The sequence below is a fragment of the Ailuropoda melanoleuca genome, chromosome 16, assembly GCF_002007445.2.
Source record: "Ailuropoda melanoleuca isolate Jingjing chromosome 16, ASM200744v2, whole genome shotgun sequence".
In the NCBI taxonomy this organism is placed as follows: domain Eukaryota; kingdom Metazoa; phylum Chordata; class Mammalia; order Carnivora; family Ursidae; genus Ailuropoda; species Ailuropoda melanoleuca.
In genome coordinates, this window is record NC_048233.1 from 52,869,182 (window position 1) to 52,885,326 (window position 16,145).

General features: G+C 35.6%; 1 protein-coding gene across 6 annotated transcripts in view; it reads left to right on the forward strand.

Moving 5' to 3' along the window:
- The window catches only part of PRMT3 (protein arginine methyltransferase 3), a 132,970-nt gene that overhangs the window by 101,810 nt on the left and 15,015 nt on the right, over positions 1-16,145 (forward strand). For all 6 annotated transcript variants that reach the window (XR_004621147.1, XR_002142885.2, XM_034644656.1 and 3 more), the window contains one exon: positions 16,055-16,105. Coding sequence is in view for 4 of the 6 variants with exons in the window: in XM_034644656.1 (XP_034500547.1) it covers positions 16,055-16,105 (51 nt within the window). In the remaining 2 variants the exon portion in view is untranslated. The remainder of the gene's footprint in view (positions 1-16,054; positions 16,106-16,145) is intronic.

Genomic DNA, 16,145 nt, shown 5'->3' on the forward strand with positions numbered 1-16,145 from the left:
ATCACTTCTTTTCTTTTTTTTTAAGATTTTATTTATTTATTTATTCGACAGAGATAGAGACAGCCCGCGAGAGAGGGAACACAAGCAGGGGGAGTGGGAGAGGAAGAAGCAGGCTCATAGCGGAAGAGCCCTGATGTGGGGTTCGATCCCATAACGCTGGGATCACGCCCTGAGCCGAAGGCAGACGCTTAACCGCTGTGCCACCCAGGCGCCCCCACTTCTTTTCTACCTACAGTTTTGCAAAGAGTCATATTTTAAATTTCTAGATCAGAACGACAGTGACATAACAATTACAGAATGCCCTTTGCTTTAACAAGTGACATGCCCTGGCTGTCCCGAAAGATTCTACCACAGCATTCCATCTGATTTCTTATTCTTTTCTCCTCGTCCTTTCATTCAGTGTACAACCCCATGGATATAAGAGGGGCCAGAGTCAGTCCTGGGCCCCAGAAATGTAAGTCATTGTCTCACCCAGCAGAGTGCAGAGAAAGCAATCAAAAAAACACTGAAATTACAAATATAAAGCCAGACCTTATGACAACTGGTATAATTACCTTCTTTGAAAAATTGCAGCCTCTAAAGGACAAACATAAATGAATGCTAGCAGGTATTTAGTTCTCACTTCAGGTGTTGGATACTTTTTTAGTAGGGCTCAGATGGGGAGGTGGAAACCATCTTTTCACCTCACTTTTTTTTTTTTAAGATTTATTTATTTATTTGAGAGAGAGAGAGTGCACATGAGCGGGGGTGAGGGAGAGGGACAGAGAGAATCTCAAGCAGACTCCCATCCAGTGCAGAGCCTAATGCGTGGCTGGATCCCAGGACCCTGAGATCCTAACCTGAGCTCAAATCAAAAGTCAGGTGGTTAACCGACTGAGCCACCCAGGCAACCCTAACTCACTTTTAAAAGAGAAAATATCCTGCTCATTCCTGGAAAGTAAAGTTTACCACATCGTCTATCTGCCCCCTTTTTTCCTATCTGTCAGTTTCTTTCAGTATTCCATCTCTTAATTTATACTCCCAAAGACTTGTGAAAACAAGTAGCATTTGGTAGAACTTGATCACCTAGGGATTTTAAGAGTTTTCAGTTTTAAACCTCTTCAGCCATTATGAAACTAGTATCTTTTTTGTTCTGCATTGATTTTTAAATTCAATATATCTGCTATTTTGTTCTTAAAATTTATATTGTTTACTTACCACTGATAGTATTTTCTGCCATTTGAGGAACTAGGAATGGGCCATAGAGCTTTTAGGTGGATAGTTTTTAGGGAACATTGAAAAGCAGCATGAAAAGTGGAATATAAGGAAACAATAAGCATTGATATAAAACAGTGAGAAACTGATGATATGTCAGGAAGCAGGTAGGCGTTAGAAATCTAGAGAAGCAGTGGGCTGCAAGTTTTTTAGTGACAAGCGCACACACGCATAAATACTTTTCAAGACAACTTTTCATTTAAGCAACATGTATTGAATACTCGTACTGTGTGTATTAGTACTGATGGTAGAATGCTAGTTCTGGCTTCTGTGTTAGGTACTGTGAGTATAACACAATATAATATCTGATCCCCAACACCTTAGTTTAGGAGGAGAGGCCAACATATGAATAGATAATTGTAATATGGTATTCTATAAGAGAGTTTATTAATAGAGGCATATAAAAGATACCTTGGCCTGGCACACACTTACCTTCTTTTCCTCAATAATCCTACCCATATTTAAGATTTTACCTTAGGCATGGCTTCTTCCAGAAAGCCTTCCTAATACCGTATGCACTAGATTAATGGAGAGCAAGTAGTTCTTGGTGTAGTCTTCATACTGTTCCTCTAAAATAGTCAACATCTAATATCATTTTTAAATTTCAAAAATAGGAAGTTATAGGATTTTCTTTTCCCAAAGGCTGATAGGAGTTGAGCATATTATATCTCTTCATTATTCATTTATTGGTTCTCTCAATTAACGAATCTTTATTAATTTTCTATAGTCCCTGCACTTCCCGGGCTCTTTCATGCCTTTGTAACTGCACAGTTATCTTCACTGTTGAAGTGGAATGTCCAGGTGTTGTGCTTGGACAGTGAGGATATGGAGGTGAGCACAGACATAGTGAGACTGCCCTTAAGGGCCTGTTGGGCTCTGTAATTAAACCAACAGCACTATGAGCATGGAAAGTGTTATTACAGGGAGTGGAGAAACATCTATTCTGTGGGATTAGGGGAGACTGCCCAGAGGAAGTAACATTTAAACAGACACATAGTAAACGAGAAGAAGGTAGTTTAGGGAGTGGGGGAGTGTTACAGGCAAGGAGCCTTAAGTAGGAAGAAAAAATGCAGTAATAAATCTGCCTCCTGTATTGGTGGACTACATGAAATGGAGTGACCCTTTTGCTGAGAACAACTATGAAAGCTAAAGAAGATATAAAATACTATCTGTTTGAAGTTGTCAGGGAAATAAATTAGTAAAGCATTTCTAAGCTAAAACTCAAAAAAGAAGAAAATCCAAAGAAATGAGACTGACATTTGGGACTGCTTTTGCCCTATAGGCATTTACCAATTCAGAAGTAGCAGCTAAAAGACTTGTGTAGCCCTTTGATAACCTCACATGGATAGGAATACAAAAATTGGGCCTTTGTGATTCCCCAGTGCTTTGCATTGGGACCATGAAAGACTGCACCCAAGAATAGGGTAGAATTAGATATAAATAAACTTTTGCATGGACTGCAGCCTAGCTTCAAATCATCTGGGTGGCCCAGAAAACTCTCAACACCATTCTTAGATTAAGATGATCTTTGTGTTTGCTAGCACCCCCAGATTCCTTGCACGAAGATTCTAGAAGATCATTATCATCGGTCTTAAATTATTTCTATAGTTTTTCAAATGTAATGTTCAGATCATAATCAAAGGTAAGCAGTCACACAAGGACACAAGACAACATAAATCAATAACCAGCTGAAATAGTAAGCAATAAACACAGAGCTCCAGGTGCTCCAGATTTTAGATATGTCAGATATGGACTTAAAAATAACTGCAGAGCACCTGGCTGGTTCAGTTGTTAGAGCATTTGACTCTTAATCTCAGGGTTGTGAGTTCAAGCCCGATGTTGCACATGGAACCTACTTAAGAAAATTAGAAATAAAAGTAACTATGCATACTAAGTTGAAAGACAAAAGAAATTGTAAATTTCAAGCCAAAATTGAAAGCATTTAAAAACGTTTATAGCAGATTTTGAAAAAGAGTCAAACAGATATTCTGAAATTTAACTAAAAATGAGTTTAGCAGCAGATCTTAGCACACTGGTATAGAGATGTTTATTGAACTGTGTTTTAGATCAAAAGGAAATATCCAGAAAGAAGCATAGAGAGATACAAGGATGAAGGTTTGGGAAGGGCAAGCGATATAGAGGATACAGGAAAAGTCCTAATACATCTTTAAATAGGAGTACCAAAGGAAAAGAGGTGAGAATATTTCAAACAGTATTTGAAGAGGTAATGGCTGAGGATTTTCCAAAACAGATGAAAGGCAATGAACTACAATTCAAGAAGCACAACATAACCTAAGTTAGATTCTTTTTTTTTAAATTTTGTTTTTATTCAAGTGTAATTACGATAGTGTTACATTAGTTTCAGATGTACAATATACTGATTCAGCAGTTCCAAACATTGCTTAGTGCTCATCAAGATAAGTGTACTCTTAATCTCTTTATTTTACCCGTCCCCATTCACCTCACCTCTCACAGCCACCAATTTATTCTCTGTATTTAGGAGTCTGGGTTTTTTTGGTCTTTTTTTTTTTCTTTGTTTTATTTCTTAAATTCTGCATATGAGTGAAGTCATATGGTATTTGTCTTCCTCTGACTGAGTTATTTCATTTAGCATTATGCCCTCTAGGTCCATCCATATTGTTGCAAAGATTTCATTCCTTTTTATGGCTGAGCAATATTCCATTGTGTATATATACCATATCTTCTTTACCCTTTCATCTATGGATGGGCGCTTGGGTTGCTTCCTTATCTTGGCTGTTGTAGATAATGCTGCAGTGAACATAGGGGTACACGACATCTTTTCAAATTAGTGTTTTCATATTCTTTGGGCAAATACTCAGTAGTGGAATTATGGGATAATATGGTAATTCTATTTAATTTTTTGAGAAACCTCCATACTGTTTTCCACAGCAGCTACACCAGTTTGCATTCTCACCAATAGTGCGTGAGGGTTCCTTTTTCCCACTTCTCACCAACACTTGTTGTTTCTTGTGGTTTTTAGTTTAGCCATTCTGACAGGTGTAAAGTGATATCTCATTATGGTTTTAATTTGCTTTTCCCTAATGGCTAGCGATGTTGCATATCTTTTCTTATGTTTTTTGGCCATCTGTATGTCATCTTTGGGAAAATGTCTATTCAGGTTCTCTGCCCATTTTTAATTTGATTACGTATGGGTTTTTTGGTGTTCAGTTGCATAAGTTCTTTATATATTTTGGGTATTAAGACCTTATCAGATATATCATTTGTAAATATCTTCTCCCATTCAGCAGGTTGTCTTTTTATTTTGCTGATAGTTTCCTTCACTGTGCAAAAGCTTTTTATTTTGTTGTAGTTCCAGTAGTTTAATTTTGCTTTTGTTTTCCTTGACGGAGGAGAGATATCAACAAGAGTGTACCTATGGCTGATTCAAAGAAATTACTGCCTGTGTTTTCTTGTAAGAATTTTATGGTTTCAGGTCTCACATTTAGGTCTTTAATCCATTTTGAGTTTATGAATAAGATTAATTTTAAAAATTCATCTACTTCTAGATATATACCCAAGAGAAATGAAAACATAGGGCCACACAAACACTTACACATGAGTGCTCATAGCAGCATTATTCATAATAGCTAAAAAGTGGAAGCAAACCACATGTCCATCACTTGGAGAATGAATAAACAAAATGTAGATCCATACAGTGAAGTATTATCTGGCCATAAAACAAAATATGTATTGGCATGTGCTGCAACATGGATGAACCTTGAAAAGGTTATGCTAAGTACAAGTAGCTAACCACAAAAGGATTCCATTTATATGTGGTTCCATTTATATGAACTCAAACTAGGCAAATCTATAGACAGGTCTGGGATTAAAGGGGGAATAGATACAGAATTTCTTTTTGGGATAATAAAAATGTCCTAAAATTAGATTGTGGTGATGGTTGTACAACTCTGAATATTCTTTAAAAAAATGAATTACACAGTTTATTTAAATAGGAAAATTTTATGGTATGTGGATTATATCTCAAAAAGAGGGAGAAGAAATCACCTAGGACATCCTAGTAAAACTACAGAAATCAAAAAGAAAATCTTAGAAGTAGTCACTGGGGCTATGACTAGATAACTGGAGTTACCTTCAATGGAGCAGTAAATAGACCAGTAAATGATTTCTCAGCAGAAACAGTAGAATTGAAAAGATGATATAGTGATGATGTCCTCAGTGTACTAAAAGAAAATAACTGCCAACTCTGAATTTTACCCAACTGAAATGTCTTTTAAGAATGAAGCGAAATAAAAATATTTCAGATGAACAAATAAAGTTTGTTGCAGGAAACCTATACTAAAGGAGATACCAACAGTTATTCAGGCAAACAGAAAATGACCCTGATGAAAGATCAGAATACAGGAAAAAGTAAAGATTAACAAAAGTGGTAAATATGCACATACCAGTAGTTCCACTGCTGGATATATACCCAACAACAGTTAATACATATGTTTACCAAAAGACATGGTCATAAAAGAATGTTCAGGGGCGCCTGGGTGACCCAGTCGGTTGAGCATCCAACTCTTGATTTTGTCTCAGGTTGGGATCTCGGGGTCCTGGGATTGAGCCTCTGTCGGTCCATGCTTAGTGGGGAGTCTGCTTCTCTCCCTCTGCCCCTCCCCCCACTCATGTGCTCTCTTGTGCTCTCTCTAAAATAAACTTTAAAAAAAAAAAAAGAAGAATGTTCATGGCACTATTCATGAAAGCCTCGACTTAAAACTACTTAGTGCCTGTCAGTCTTAGACTGGATAAATAAACTGTATGGTCAATATGCCTTAGAGCCATATAACAGTTTAAGTAATATGCAACAGTATAAATGAATCTAAAAAACAATAATGAGGAATGTAGCCAGTCTACCAAATACTACATGATGTGTGATTCCATTTATGTTGAAATATATAATAGGGAAAATGAATCTGTGATCTTAGAAATCAGCGTAGTAGTGAGGTAACAAGTGCTAATGAGGATGTGTAGAAAAGGGAACCTTGTGCGCTGTTGGTGGGAAGCTAATTGGTTCAGCCACTGTGGAAAACAATGTGGAGGTTCCTCAAAAAATTAAAAATAGAACTAACATATGATCCAGCAATCCCACTTCTGAGAATATGTAAAGGAAATGAAAACAGGATCTCCAGGAGATAGCTGCCCTGCCATATTCATTGCAATGTTATTCACAACAGCCAAAACATGGGAGCAACCTAAGTGTCCATCAATAGATGAGAGGATAAAGAAGATACACACACACATGCGCATATATATATATATACACACACATATATATATACACACATATACAATAGACTATTCAGCCATCCAAAGAAGGACATCTTGCCATTTTCAACAACATGGATAGACCTTGAAGGGATTACGCTTAGTGAAATAAGTCAGGCAAAGATAAATACTGCATGCTATAACTTACATGTGTAATCTAAGAAAGCCAAACTTATAGAACAGAGAGTAAAGTGGTAATAACCAGGGAGTAGAGGGTGGGAGAAATGGGGAGATGTTGGTCAGAGGATACGAACTGAGTAAGTTCTGGGGATCCAGTGTACCTCATTATGCTTATAGTTAACAATACTGTGTTATATACTTAAAAGTTGTTAAAAGAGTAGATCTTAAGTATCCTCACTCCAAAAAAGAAGTGATGATTATTTGACACAATGGAGGTGTTCACAAATGCTGTAATGGTAATCATTTTGCAATATGTAAGTATATCAAATCAACACATAGCACACCTTAAATTTACAATTGTTATATGTCGATTATATGTTGTATGTCAATTATATCTCAATAAAGCTGGGGGGATCAGAATAGTAGTTACCCTGTAGGGGTGGAGGTGCCTAGGATTGGCTCCATGGATTACTAGGATGCTGGGATTTATATCTCAATAAAGCTGGGGGGATCAGAATAGTAGTTACCCTGTAGGGGTGGAGGTGCCTAGGATTGGCTCCGTGGATTACTAGGATGCTGGGATGTTCTAGTTCTTTTTTTTTTTTTTTAAGATTTTATTTATTTATTTGACAGAGATAGAGACAGCCAGTGAGAGAGGGAACACAAGCAGGGGGAGTGGGAGAGGAAGAAGCAGGCTCACAGCAGAGGAGCCTGATGTGGGGCTCGATCCCGCAACGCCGGGATCACGCCCTGAGCCGAAGGCAGACGCCCAACCGCTGTGCCACCCAGGCACCCCAGGGATGTTCTATTTCTTGATCTGAGTGTGGGTTTCATAGCTGTATTCTGTTTGAAAATTCATGATGTACACTTAAGTGCACTTTTCTGCACATACATTGTACTTTAAAAGGTTTTTAAAAGTGAAAATATTAGTAAATGTCAATGATTATTGAGTGTATAAAACAGTATATTGTGTTTATAGCTAGGAAGAAATGTAGAGCAGTTAGGACATGTAAGCTATCAATTCATGAAATGTCAGAATTAAAGTACTTAACGTTGTAGGCTCTGAAGAGATGATCCCTTCTCCCCCCCCAAAAGCACTTTAATAAGCAATTTTGAAATTACAAGGGACCCAGATAAGTAAATTTAAAAGACATTTTAGTTACATCTGGGAATATTTTAAGTAGGTCCAAAATTAATTATATTGAGTTTTTCAGTAAAAATACCTTTTAAAAAATATTTTTAGACCTATTGTCTGTTTTGCTACTTCCCCTATTGCTTGGTCTGTTTCTAAACACTACTCAATTTGGCACTATCCCTTGAGGAGTATATGGCGTTTAATGTGTATTGTTCCCTAGAGGGCTCAGGAAAGAAAGAAAGAAATTTTCTCTTGGGACAAAATAGAAAATTAATTGAAGAAGAAAGAGTCCATATTTAAGGTATAGTTAATACTGAGAGAAAATTGTATATATAATTTTCATATTTGTTGATTACATCTTCTTAGTTTAAATACCAGTTATTATTAGCAGAGTTCATGCTCTTTATGCAGCAGCTTGCATGGCTTATGTTTATATTATCATCTTGTTTATATACAGTGATATAAGCTATAGTAATCATTTTTATGCATTTTCTTCTTACACTTTCTTTACTTCCGACTCATCATCAGTTGGCTTTTGAATTCTGTATTAAGATTTTGAAAGAAATACTCCAACAAAAAATGAATTGTATTTTTGTTATAGTCATTCTGCTGCATGGATTACAAACACTCTATCTCCATGCTTGGGTAAACTCCATCAAAAGCACATTATCCTCCTACTTCTGTGGCCAGCTGCCTAATTGTATCTGCTGTAACCACACGCTGTTGGAACATGATACCAATGAAGAACAGAAATGATAAATTACTCCCTGCAGGTGATAGTGATAATGATAATTTTTAATTTCCTTCTTCCTCATAAGGTCGAGTCTGATCTTATTTCATTGGCTGCCATCCTGTTACATACACACATGATAACATTTTCTTTAAAGAAATACTCCTCATACCAAAATACATGAGAAAATAATTTATTTTTATTCCAAGTCATTGTTCCTCAGATGAGCATGTGTAAAATGAACTGCATCTACCTTTGTGTGTCTGGGATAAACAACCAAAATGTGGCTTAAAACAGATTTTTAAATATTCAATTTACACATACTGTTGAGTTCTTTTCTTCCTTTTTGTGAAATGCACAAAGAAGAAACAATTCATTTTGAAAGACTATATTCTAATGCTTAGGAATGTTTAAGATGCACAACAAAGCTACATGCCTGAATTATTTTCCTATATATGTGGAAGATTCCCACCAAATTACAAATGTGATCAAACTATCCCAGAAGTTTGCTGAATGTGCATGTATTTTCCTTTTATTCTGTTTCCTTTTATTGTAAGCATTGTTGTTGTTCTTAATTACCACAGATTCTCCTTTCTCTCAGTCTAAGGACTTTTTAAAAATTTTCTGACAGTGTTATAATTCAGTAAAATTTTATTTATTTAACTATGACCTTGCCTTTGCAGATTAACCCAGTTCCTACAGATATTTTATTTTAATGCTTATTTTTCCCCTCAGCAGTTCCCTTTGCCCCTGACAAGATACGCATGTGGAACAAAAGAGAAATTTATTCTGTGCTCAGGCCTTATAACCTATCTGATCTTTTTCAAGTACGTGCCAAGCTGTGCTCCAGTTTTACCATTGCCTGTTAGTCCTCATTTTCGATTTCCCCGTGGTTGTTGTTTATTCTTATATTTGAATGACTTCCACACAGAGAGTGTGAGTTCATTGAAATTAACATTTGAAAGACCCAGAGATAGCCTGTCAAAATGATGGTAACAAGGTGGTGAAACTAATTGAAAAATAGTGGCATATGTATGTTCTCCAGCAGAATAAATAGCTTTGTCCCCAAATCAGCTGACATATTTGATTGGTTATAATGCTTTGCAGAAATAAAAACACTAATTGTAGTTCAGTTGGGTTGTATAGACTATGATTCAAGTTTAGGGTTTTTTCCTCCTTTTTTCTAATATTTTAATTATTAACGACCACTTAGACCCTTTCCCTTTCAGTAGCATTCTGTTTGAGGGTTAATACCCATTTTGAAACCAGAAATTCCCTTTGGTTTTTTCAGAGCAAGAGTTTTCTATTTGCTCAGTTACATGAATCTTTTTGGGGTTATGTGTGGTTTTTCGGTTTGGATTTTTTTTTTTAAGATTTATTTTACTTTTTACTTTTTTTTTTTTTAAGATTTTATTTACTCCTTCGACAGAGAGAGAGACAGCCAGCGAGAGAGGGAACACAAGCAGGGGGAGTGGGAGAGGAAGAAGCAGGCTCCCAGCTGAAGAGCCTGACATGGGGCTCGATCCCAGAATGCCAGGATCACGCCCTGAGCTGAAGGCAGACGCTTAACAACTGAGCCACCCAGGCGCCCCCTAAGATTTGTTTATTTTAGAGAGAGAGCACAAGCAGGAAGGTCAGAGGGAAGGGATCTCAAGCCCCAGTCAGGGCTTGATCTCACAACTCTGAGATCAGGACCCCAGCCGGAACCAAGAGTTGGCCGCATAAACGACTGCGCCACCCAGGCACCCCAGTAATGTGAATCTTAACTGTCTGATGAGTAGATTATCTGCACATAATTTTTTACCACAGGTGAATTTCTTTCTACTAGAAATGTCCACTAGACATCATTAAGGAGGTAAATCTGTTTGAGTTGAAGAAACTGTGATGCATTTCAGAGGGAACTATAAAGTAAATGTGACTTCAGATTTATCTTTGTCATAGGTCTCTGCCAAATTCTCATAACCAAAGTGAATCATATCTTTCATTTTTATTTATTTGTCTTGAGGCTTAACAAACTGTTTTCTTATTACCCCAAACTACACAGTATTTCTTTCACTGTATTTTTGGGGGGTTGGAGGAAGATGAGTTTCTTCTTTGATTTTTAACTGAATTTCATAGATAATTCAATTTGGGGATTGGAAGACCGTTCTAAAATATCTTTGTATTCTCAAATATTTTGATTTTTTAATTTTGTTGTAAACTCATGCATCAGCCTCCCTTCTTCGTTTAGACCCATATACTCTATTGTAATTACAATTGTTCTACCAGAATAGTATTACCAGTCTGTCTTTTAGCACAGTTAAATATATGATGTTTTACTTTGTTTATTTTATACATTTCAGACTTAGGTCATTTTTCTGATAATGTTAATTGTTGTTACTATTATAGTAATGTTATTATTGTATTATAGTTGGGAAAACTTGTCATTTTTTTTTTCAAATTCATTTAGCTCCTATTACATATTAGATATTGCCTTAGCCCTTGGGGGTACAGAGATGAGTGATTTTTGGGTGTTACTAAGGGAACTGATAAAAGGTAATAATTAAGTTGAATGTCTTTCCATGTAATACTAGAGATCATTTAACTCAAGTATTAAAAATAGTTTATTATCACAGAAGCTATTCATTTTTATGGGAAATATAAATTATAGGTAAGGATAAAGAATATGAACATTCCAAATCTATCATCCACTTTCAATAGCTTGGTGAATATCTTCTCAGATATGTACATATATATTCACATTTGTATAACATATAATAAGTGCCAATAATATATATATTATTCTTTTTACCTAATAGTATATTGTGACTGCTTTTCCAAATTGATAAATATTTACCTATAGGATTACTTTTGATGGCCAAAATGTTTTTCCATATTATGGAGGTATTATGATTTGTTAACTGGTCACCTGTTGTTGACAATGGGGGCTAAAATTGGCATCTTATGGGCTAAATCTTTGCAAGCACATTTGATAAATTTCCATAGAATATTTTTTTGAAAGTTTAGGATTACTGGGTGAATGAGTATATGCATTATATAAGCATTTTGATTGAGTCCATAACATAAACTTACACAACAGAAGAGTGCACAAATCTTAAGTGTAGTTTGATAAAATTGCACAAAGTGAATACCCACCATGTATCCAGCAGTCAGCTGAAGAAACAAAATATTCCCAGCAGCCCAGGAGCCTTCCATGTAACCCCTTTCTAGTTTCTACCGCTATTGAAGAGTAACTATTATCATGACTTACAGTAAGTTGTGCTGTTTTGAATTTTCTATATATAGGTAGAATCATAGCATGTGTACCATTTTCTCTGTGACTTCTTTTTAATACAGATGTTTTGTCTTTTATTATGTATTGCTAAGTTCCCTCTCTAGAAAGGTTATTTCAGTTTATTTTCCCAGTATGCATTTTTCCCTACTAACTGTGTGGATATTATCATTAAATGTTTTCCCCATCATGATCAAGGAAAATTATGTCTGGTTGTTTTAGTTTACTTATTTTTCTAAGTAGGTCAAACATTTTTTACATATGCTTATTATTTGATTTTTCTTTTATAAATTTCCTGCTTTGTCTTCTAATTTCTTTCAACATTGTTTTCTTACTAATTTGTAGTAGCTTAATGTACAAAGGACAGTGTCCCTTTGTTATATATATATTGCAAATATTCTCAGATTTCTTCATCTTTCAATTTTGACACTAAAATTGTATTAATGTTTGTATTAAAGTATAATTAACATACAGTGTCACATTAGTTTTGGGTGTATAACACCCAAACTCCCTGCTTGGTGGGGAGTCTGCTTCTCCCTTTACTCCTCCCCCTGTTCCTGCTCTCTCTCATTCTCTCTTCTCTCTCTTTCAAATAAATAAATAAAATATTTTAAAAAATCAGAGCCTGGTTTTTTTGTTTCTTTGTTTTGTTTTTTAGATTGCACATTTAAGTGAAATCGTGTGGTATTTGTGTTTCTCTAACTTATTTCACTTAGCATAATACCTTCTATAGAGGTCCATCCATGTTGTTGTGAATGGAAAGATTTCATTCTTTTTTATGAATGGGTAATATTTCAGTGTGTGTGCTTGTACCACATCTCCTTTATCCATTCATCTATCCATGGGCACTTAGGTTGCTTCAGTGTCTTGACTATTGCAAGTAATGCTGCAATAAACATGGGTGCATATATCTTTTCACATTAGTGATTTTGTTTTCTTGGGTAACTACCCAGTGGAATTACTGGATCATATAGTATTTCTATTTTTAACTTTTTGAAGAATTTCCATACTGTTTTCCACAGTGGCTGCACCAATTTCCATTCCCATCAACAGCCTAAGTGTTCTTTTTTCTTCACATCCTTGTCAACTCTTGCCCCTCTGATTCTAGCAGTTCTGATACGTGTAAGGTAATATCTCATTATGGTTTTGATACTAAAATTTTAAACTTTTATTAAGTTTCTGCCTATGTGTGATGCTTAACAAGACTTCTTCACATCCCAGTTTTATAAACACTTGTATATGTTGGTGGGATTTTACTCTTCTCCTCCTAACCACCCACCAACCCCCTGCACTGATCTTTGTGATTACATGTGCACACATGGAAACCCCCCCCAAGTGGTGTTATCATTTTTGCCTTAAGCAACCCTAAGTATTTTAAAGGAATTCAGAGGGAAAAGGTAATCTTTTATATTTACTAAGTTATTTATCATTTCTGTTGTTTTTCTGTTACTTTTGATGTTTCAGGTTTCTTCTCAATATTATTGCTCACCATCCTGAAGAACTGCCTTTAACATCTCTTCTAAAAAATCTTTTGGCAATGAATTCTTTTAGTTTTCCTTTACTTGAAACTGTCTTTATTCTGCCTTCATTCCTGAAGGATATTTTTGCTGGATATAGAACTTTGAAAGGTTTTTCCTGCTCCAGTATTTTTTTCTTTTCCATCTGGACCTCCAGTTACATGTATGCGAGGTGCACATGTCCCTGAGGCTCTTGCATTTTATTTCAATCTTTTTCCCCTGATTTTTCAAATTAGTTACTTTCTATTGATCTATCTTCACATTCACTGATTTTTTTTTCCTCTCTCTCTCTCTCTGTCATCTCCATTCTGCAGTTCAGCCCAGGGTGGTTTTTTGTTTCATTTATTGTGTTTTTTAATTCCAAAATTTCCATTACGGTTTTTTTTTTTTGGTAGTTTCTTTTTCTCTGCGAGAATTCCTATCTTTCACTTCATTTCCATGTGTTTTCTATAACCTCATTTCTATTACCTCACAACGGCATAGTTATAATTCCTGTTTTAAAGTCTTTGTCTCATAGTCCCAGCTTCTGGGTCATCCCACAGTTGGCGTGTGTGGATTATCTCTTTTCTTAAAAGTTAAAGACATTTTCCTGGTTCTCTGTATGTTGAATAATTTTGGATTGTGTTCTGGATGTTTTGCGTGTTGTGTTGTGTGTACTCTCGGTTCTGTTATAATCACCTGGAGCATGTTGTTGATGTTGGCTGTGAGCAGGCAGTCAACCAAACGTAAGTTCTGTCAACCGTGTCTGGGCAGGCGGTGGTTCACATCTCAGTCTCATTCTCTAAACGTGTGCTATAGTGTTTTGGGCTCTCATGCACATATGCTGTTTAGTGATTAGTCTGACTTGTATAGGTTTTTCAAATCTCTGTTTTGTTCTCGAGATCTTTACTTGTTGATTTTAGGTTTTTGAGACCTGTGCCAGTGATTGAGATTTTAGTTCCATTCTCTCAGCCTTTGTTATATTGATTTGGATCTAACCTGTAGTTCAGAGGTCAGACTGAGACTTGTGCAGGTTCATACAAAGAATTAGGGTTCCTCTCTTCCCCCATATGTATCTCACATTCTCCATTTTTTTTCAGTTGAAAATTATTAGTTCTATCTAAGTTTAGTTATTCACTGATTTCATTAAGTGTCCTGACTACATAATAAGACTAGTTGAATTTAGGAAACTGAAAACTGAAAATTTTAACTAAAATTTATTGAGAGCCTGCTATACGACAGACCTATGCTAGGTAAGGGGCACAACAATATGAATTACACATGGGCTTTGTTCTTAAAAAACATTGCCATCTGGTAGCGCAACTAACTATAAGGTACAATGGTAAATGTAAGTACTGTAATAGAATTGCATATAATAAGCACATTCAGCAAATATTTATTGTGTACTGTGGGCCAGGCACTGCTCTGGACACTGGTGAACAAGACTGGCATACAGGAATAAATTTAAGAAAGTAGTTAAATTAGTCTCTGGAGGGATACCAGGAAATCAACTGAAAGAAGTCATGTTTTATAAATGTTCTGATTAATTACATGGTTTTCTGTAATAATCTGTATCTGAGTACTGCATTGCTTTATATTTGTCTATTTGATAGTATTATAAATAGTATTTTGATTCTGTCTTGGTATCTAAAATATAATGAACCTCAGTGTTAAATATTGAACTTGTTTTGGGCCCAATCCGTATTAACCTCACAGATCAATAAAACTTCACATTCTCAACAAAAGCAGCAGAGTACACAAATTAGCTTGATAGTGTTTTTCAATAATCGGTGTCCTATTTTTAACACTTCATATGCTTTTTTTAATGCCAGTTTTAAAAATAGATTAAGCTAATTCCATTAGTGAAAGAAAAAAGGATGGCATCACTTAAATTTAAAAAAAAAAAAGAAATGAAAGTTACATATCCTCATCTGAGTATTCATCTTTTAGAGACCTTTTTGTCCTATCACAGTATCCCTTAGAGTTACCTCAGAGGTTCTCCTTTGGGTATTGGCTTAAACATAAATTTATTTGAGTACTATTATATATTTTTAGTTTATCTTCAGGAAAAAAATGTGACATTTAAAAATTCCTTTGATCTCACCACAAAAATATTCATAGTAGTTTGCTTTAAAATTGGATGCACAAGGTCAGAAGAAATTAAATGAGATCTTTGTATAAAAGAGTATGCTTAAGTTAAAGTTACTGCTGTGTCACAAACCACCCTAAAACTGGGTACCTTGAAGTCACAGTCATTTAGATTTATTTGTGTATGATTCTGCAGGCTGGACTGGACTTAGCCCTCTAGTTCTTCTGCTGGTTTCTCCTCGGGTTTCTTACGCTGCTGCAGTTGTCTGGTTTGACTGGAGCAAAGAGGTCCAAGATGGCTCAGCTTGCACAGCGGCCTCTCTTTGGGAGAGCATGGGTCAGCTAGGGGCTGGCTGAGGCCTCTTTCTTAATGTGGTCTCTCACTTTTCAGTAGTCTACCACAGTCATTTCTCTAATAAAACACATATTGATTGTTTGATTAGCCTTGTTGCCCTTACTTTTGTATTGTTTCTGTGGGGGAAAGCCACATTATATTACTTTATTTTTAATGTAGCATCTTTTCTAGGAAAAAATAATGACCTGTCATAAGTTTAAGAGGTATCTAGTCTTTGAAATGGTTTCTTTTTGCCATGTCTTGAAAGACCGAATAATTAATTATTATGTCATATAATTAGTTTAATAATTATTCATATTCCTTTTTTTAAAAACAGGCAATTGCTGGCTACTTTGATATATATTTTGAGAAGAATTGTCACAGCAGGGTAAGTGTCATGAGTTTTCTCATAAGAATTAATTATGTGA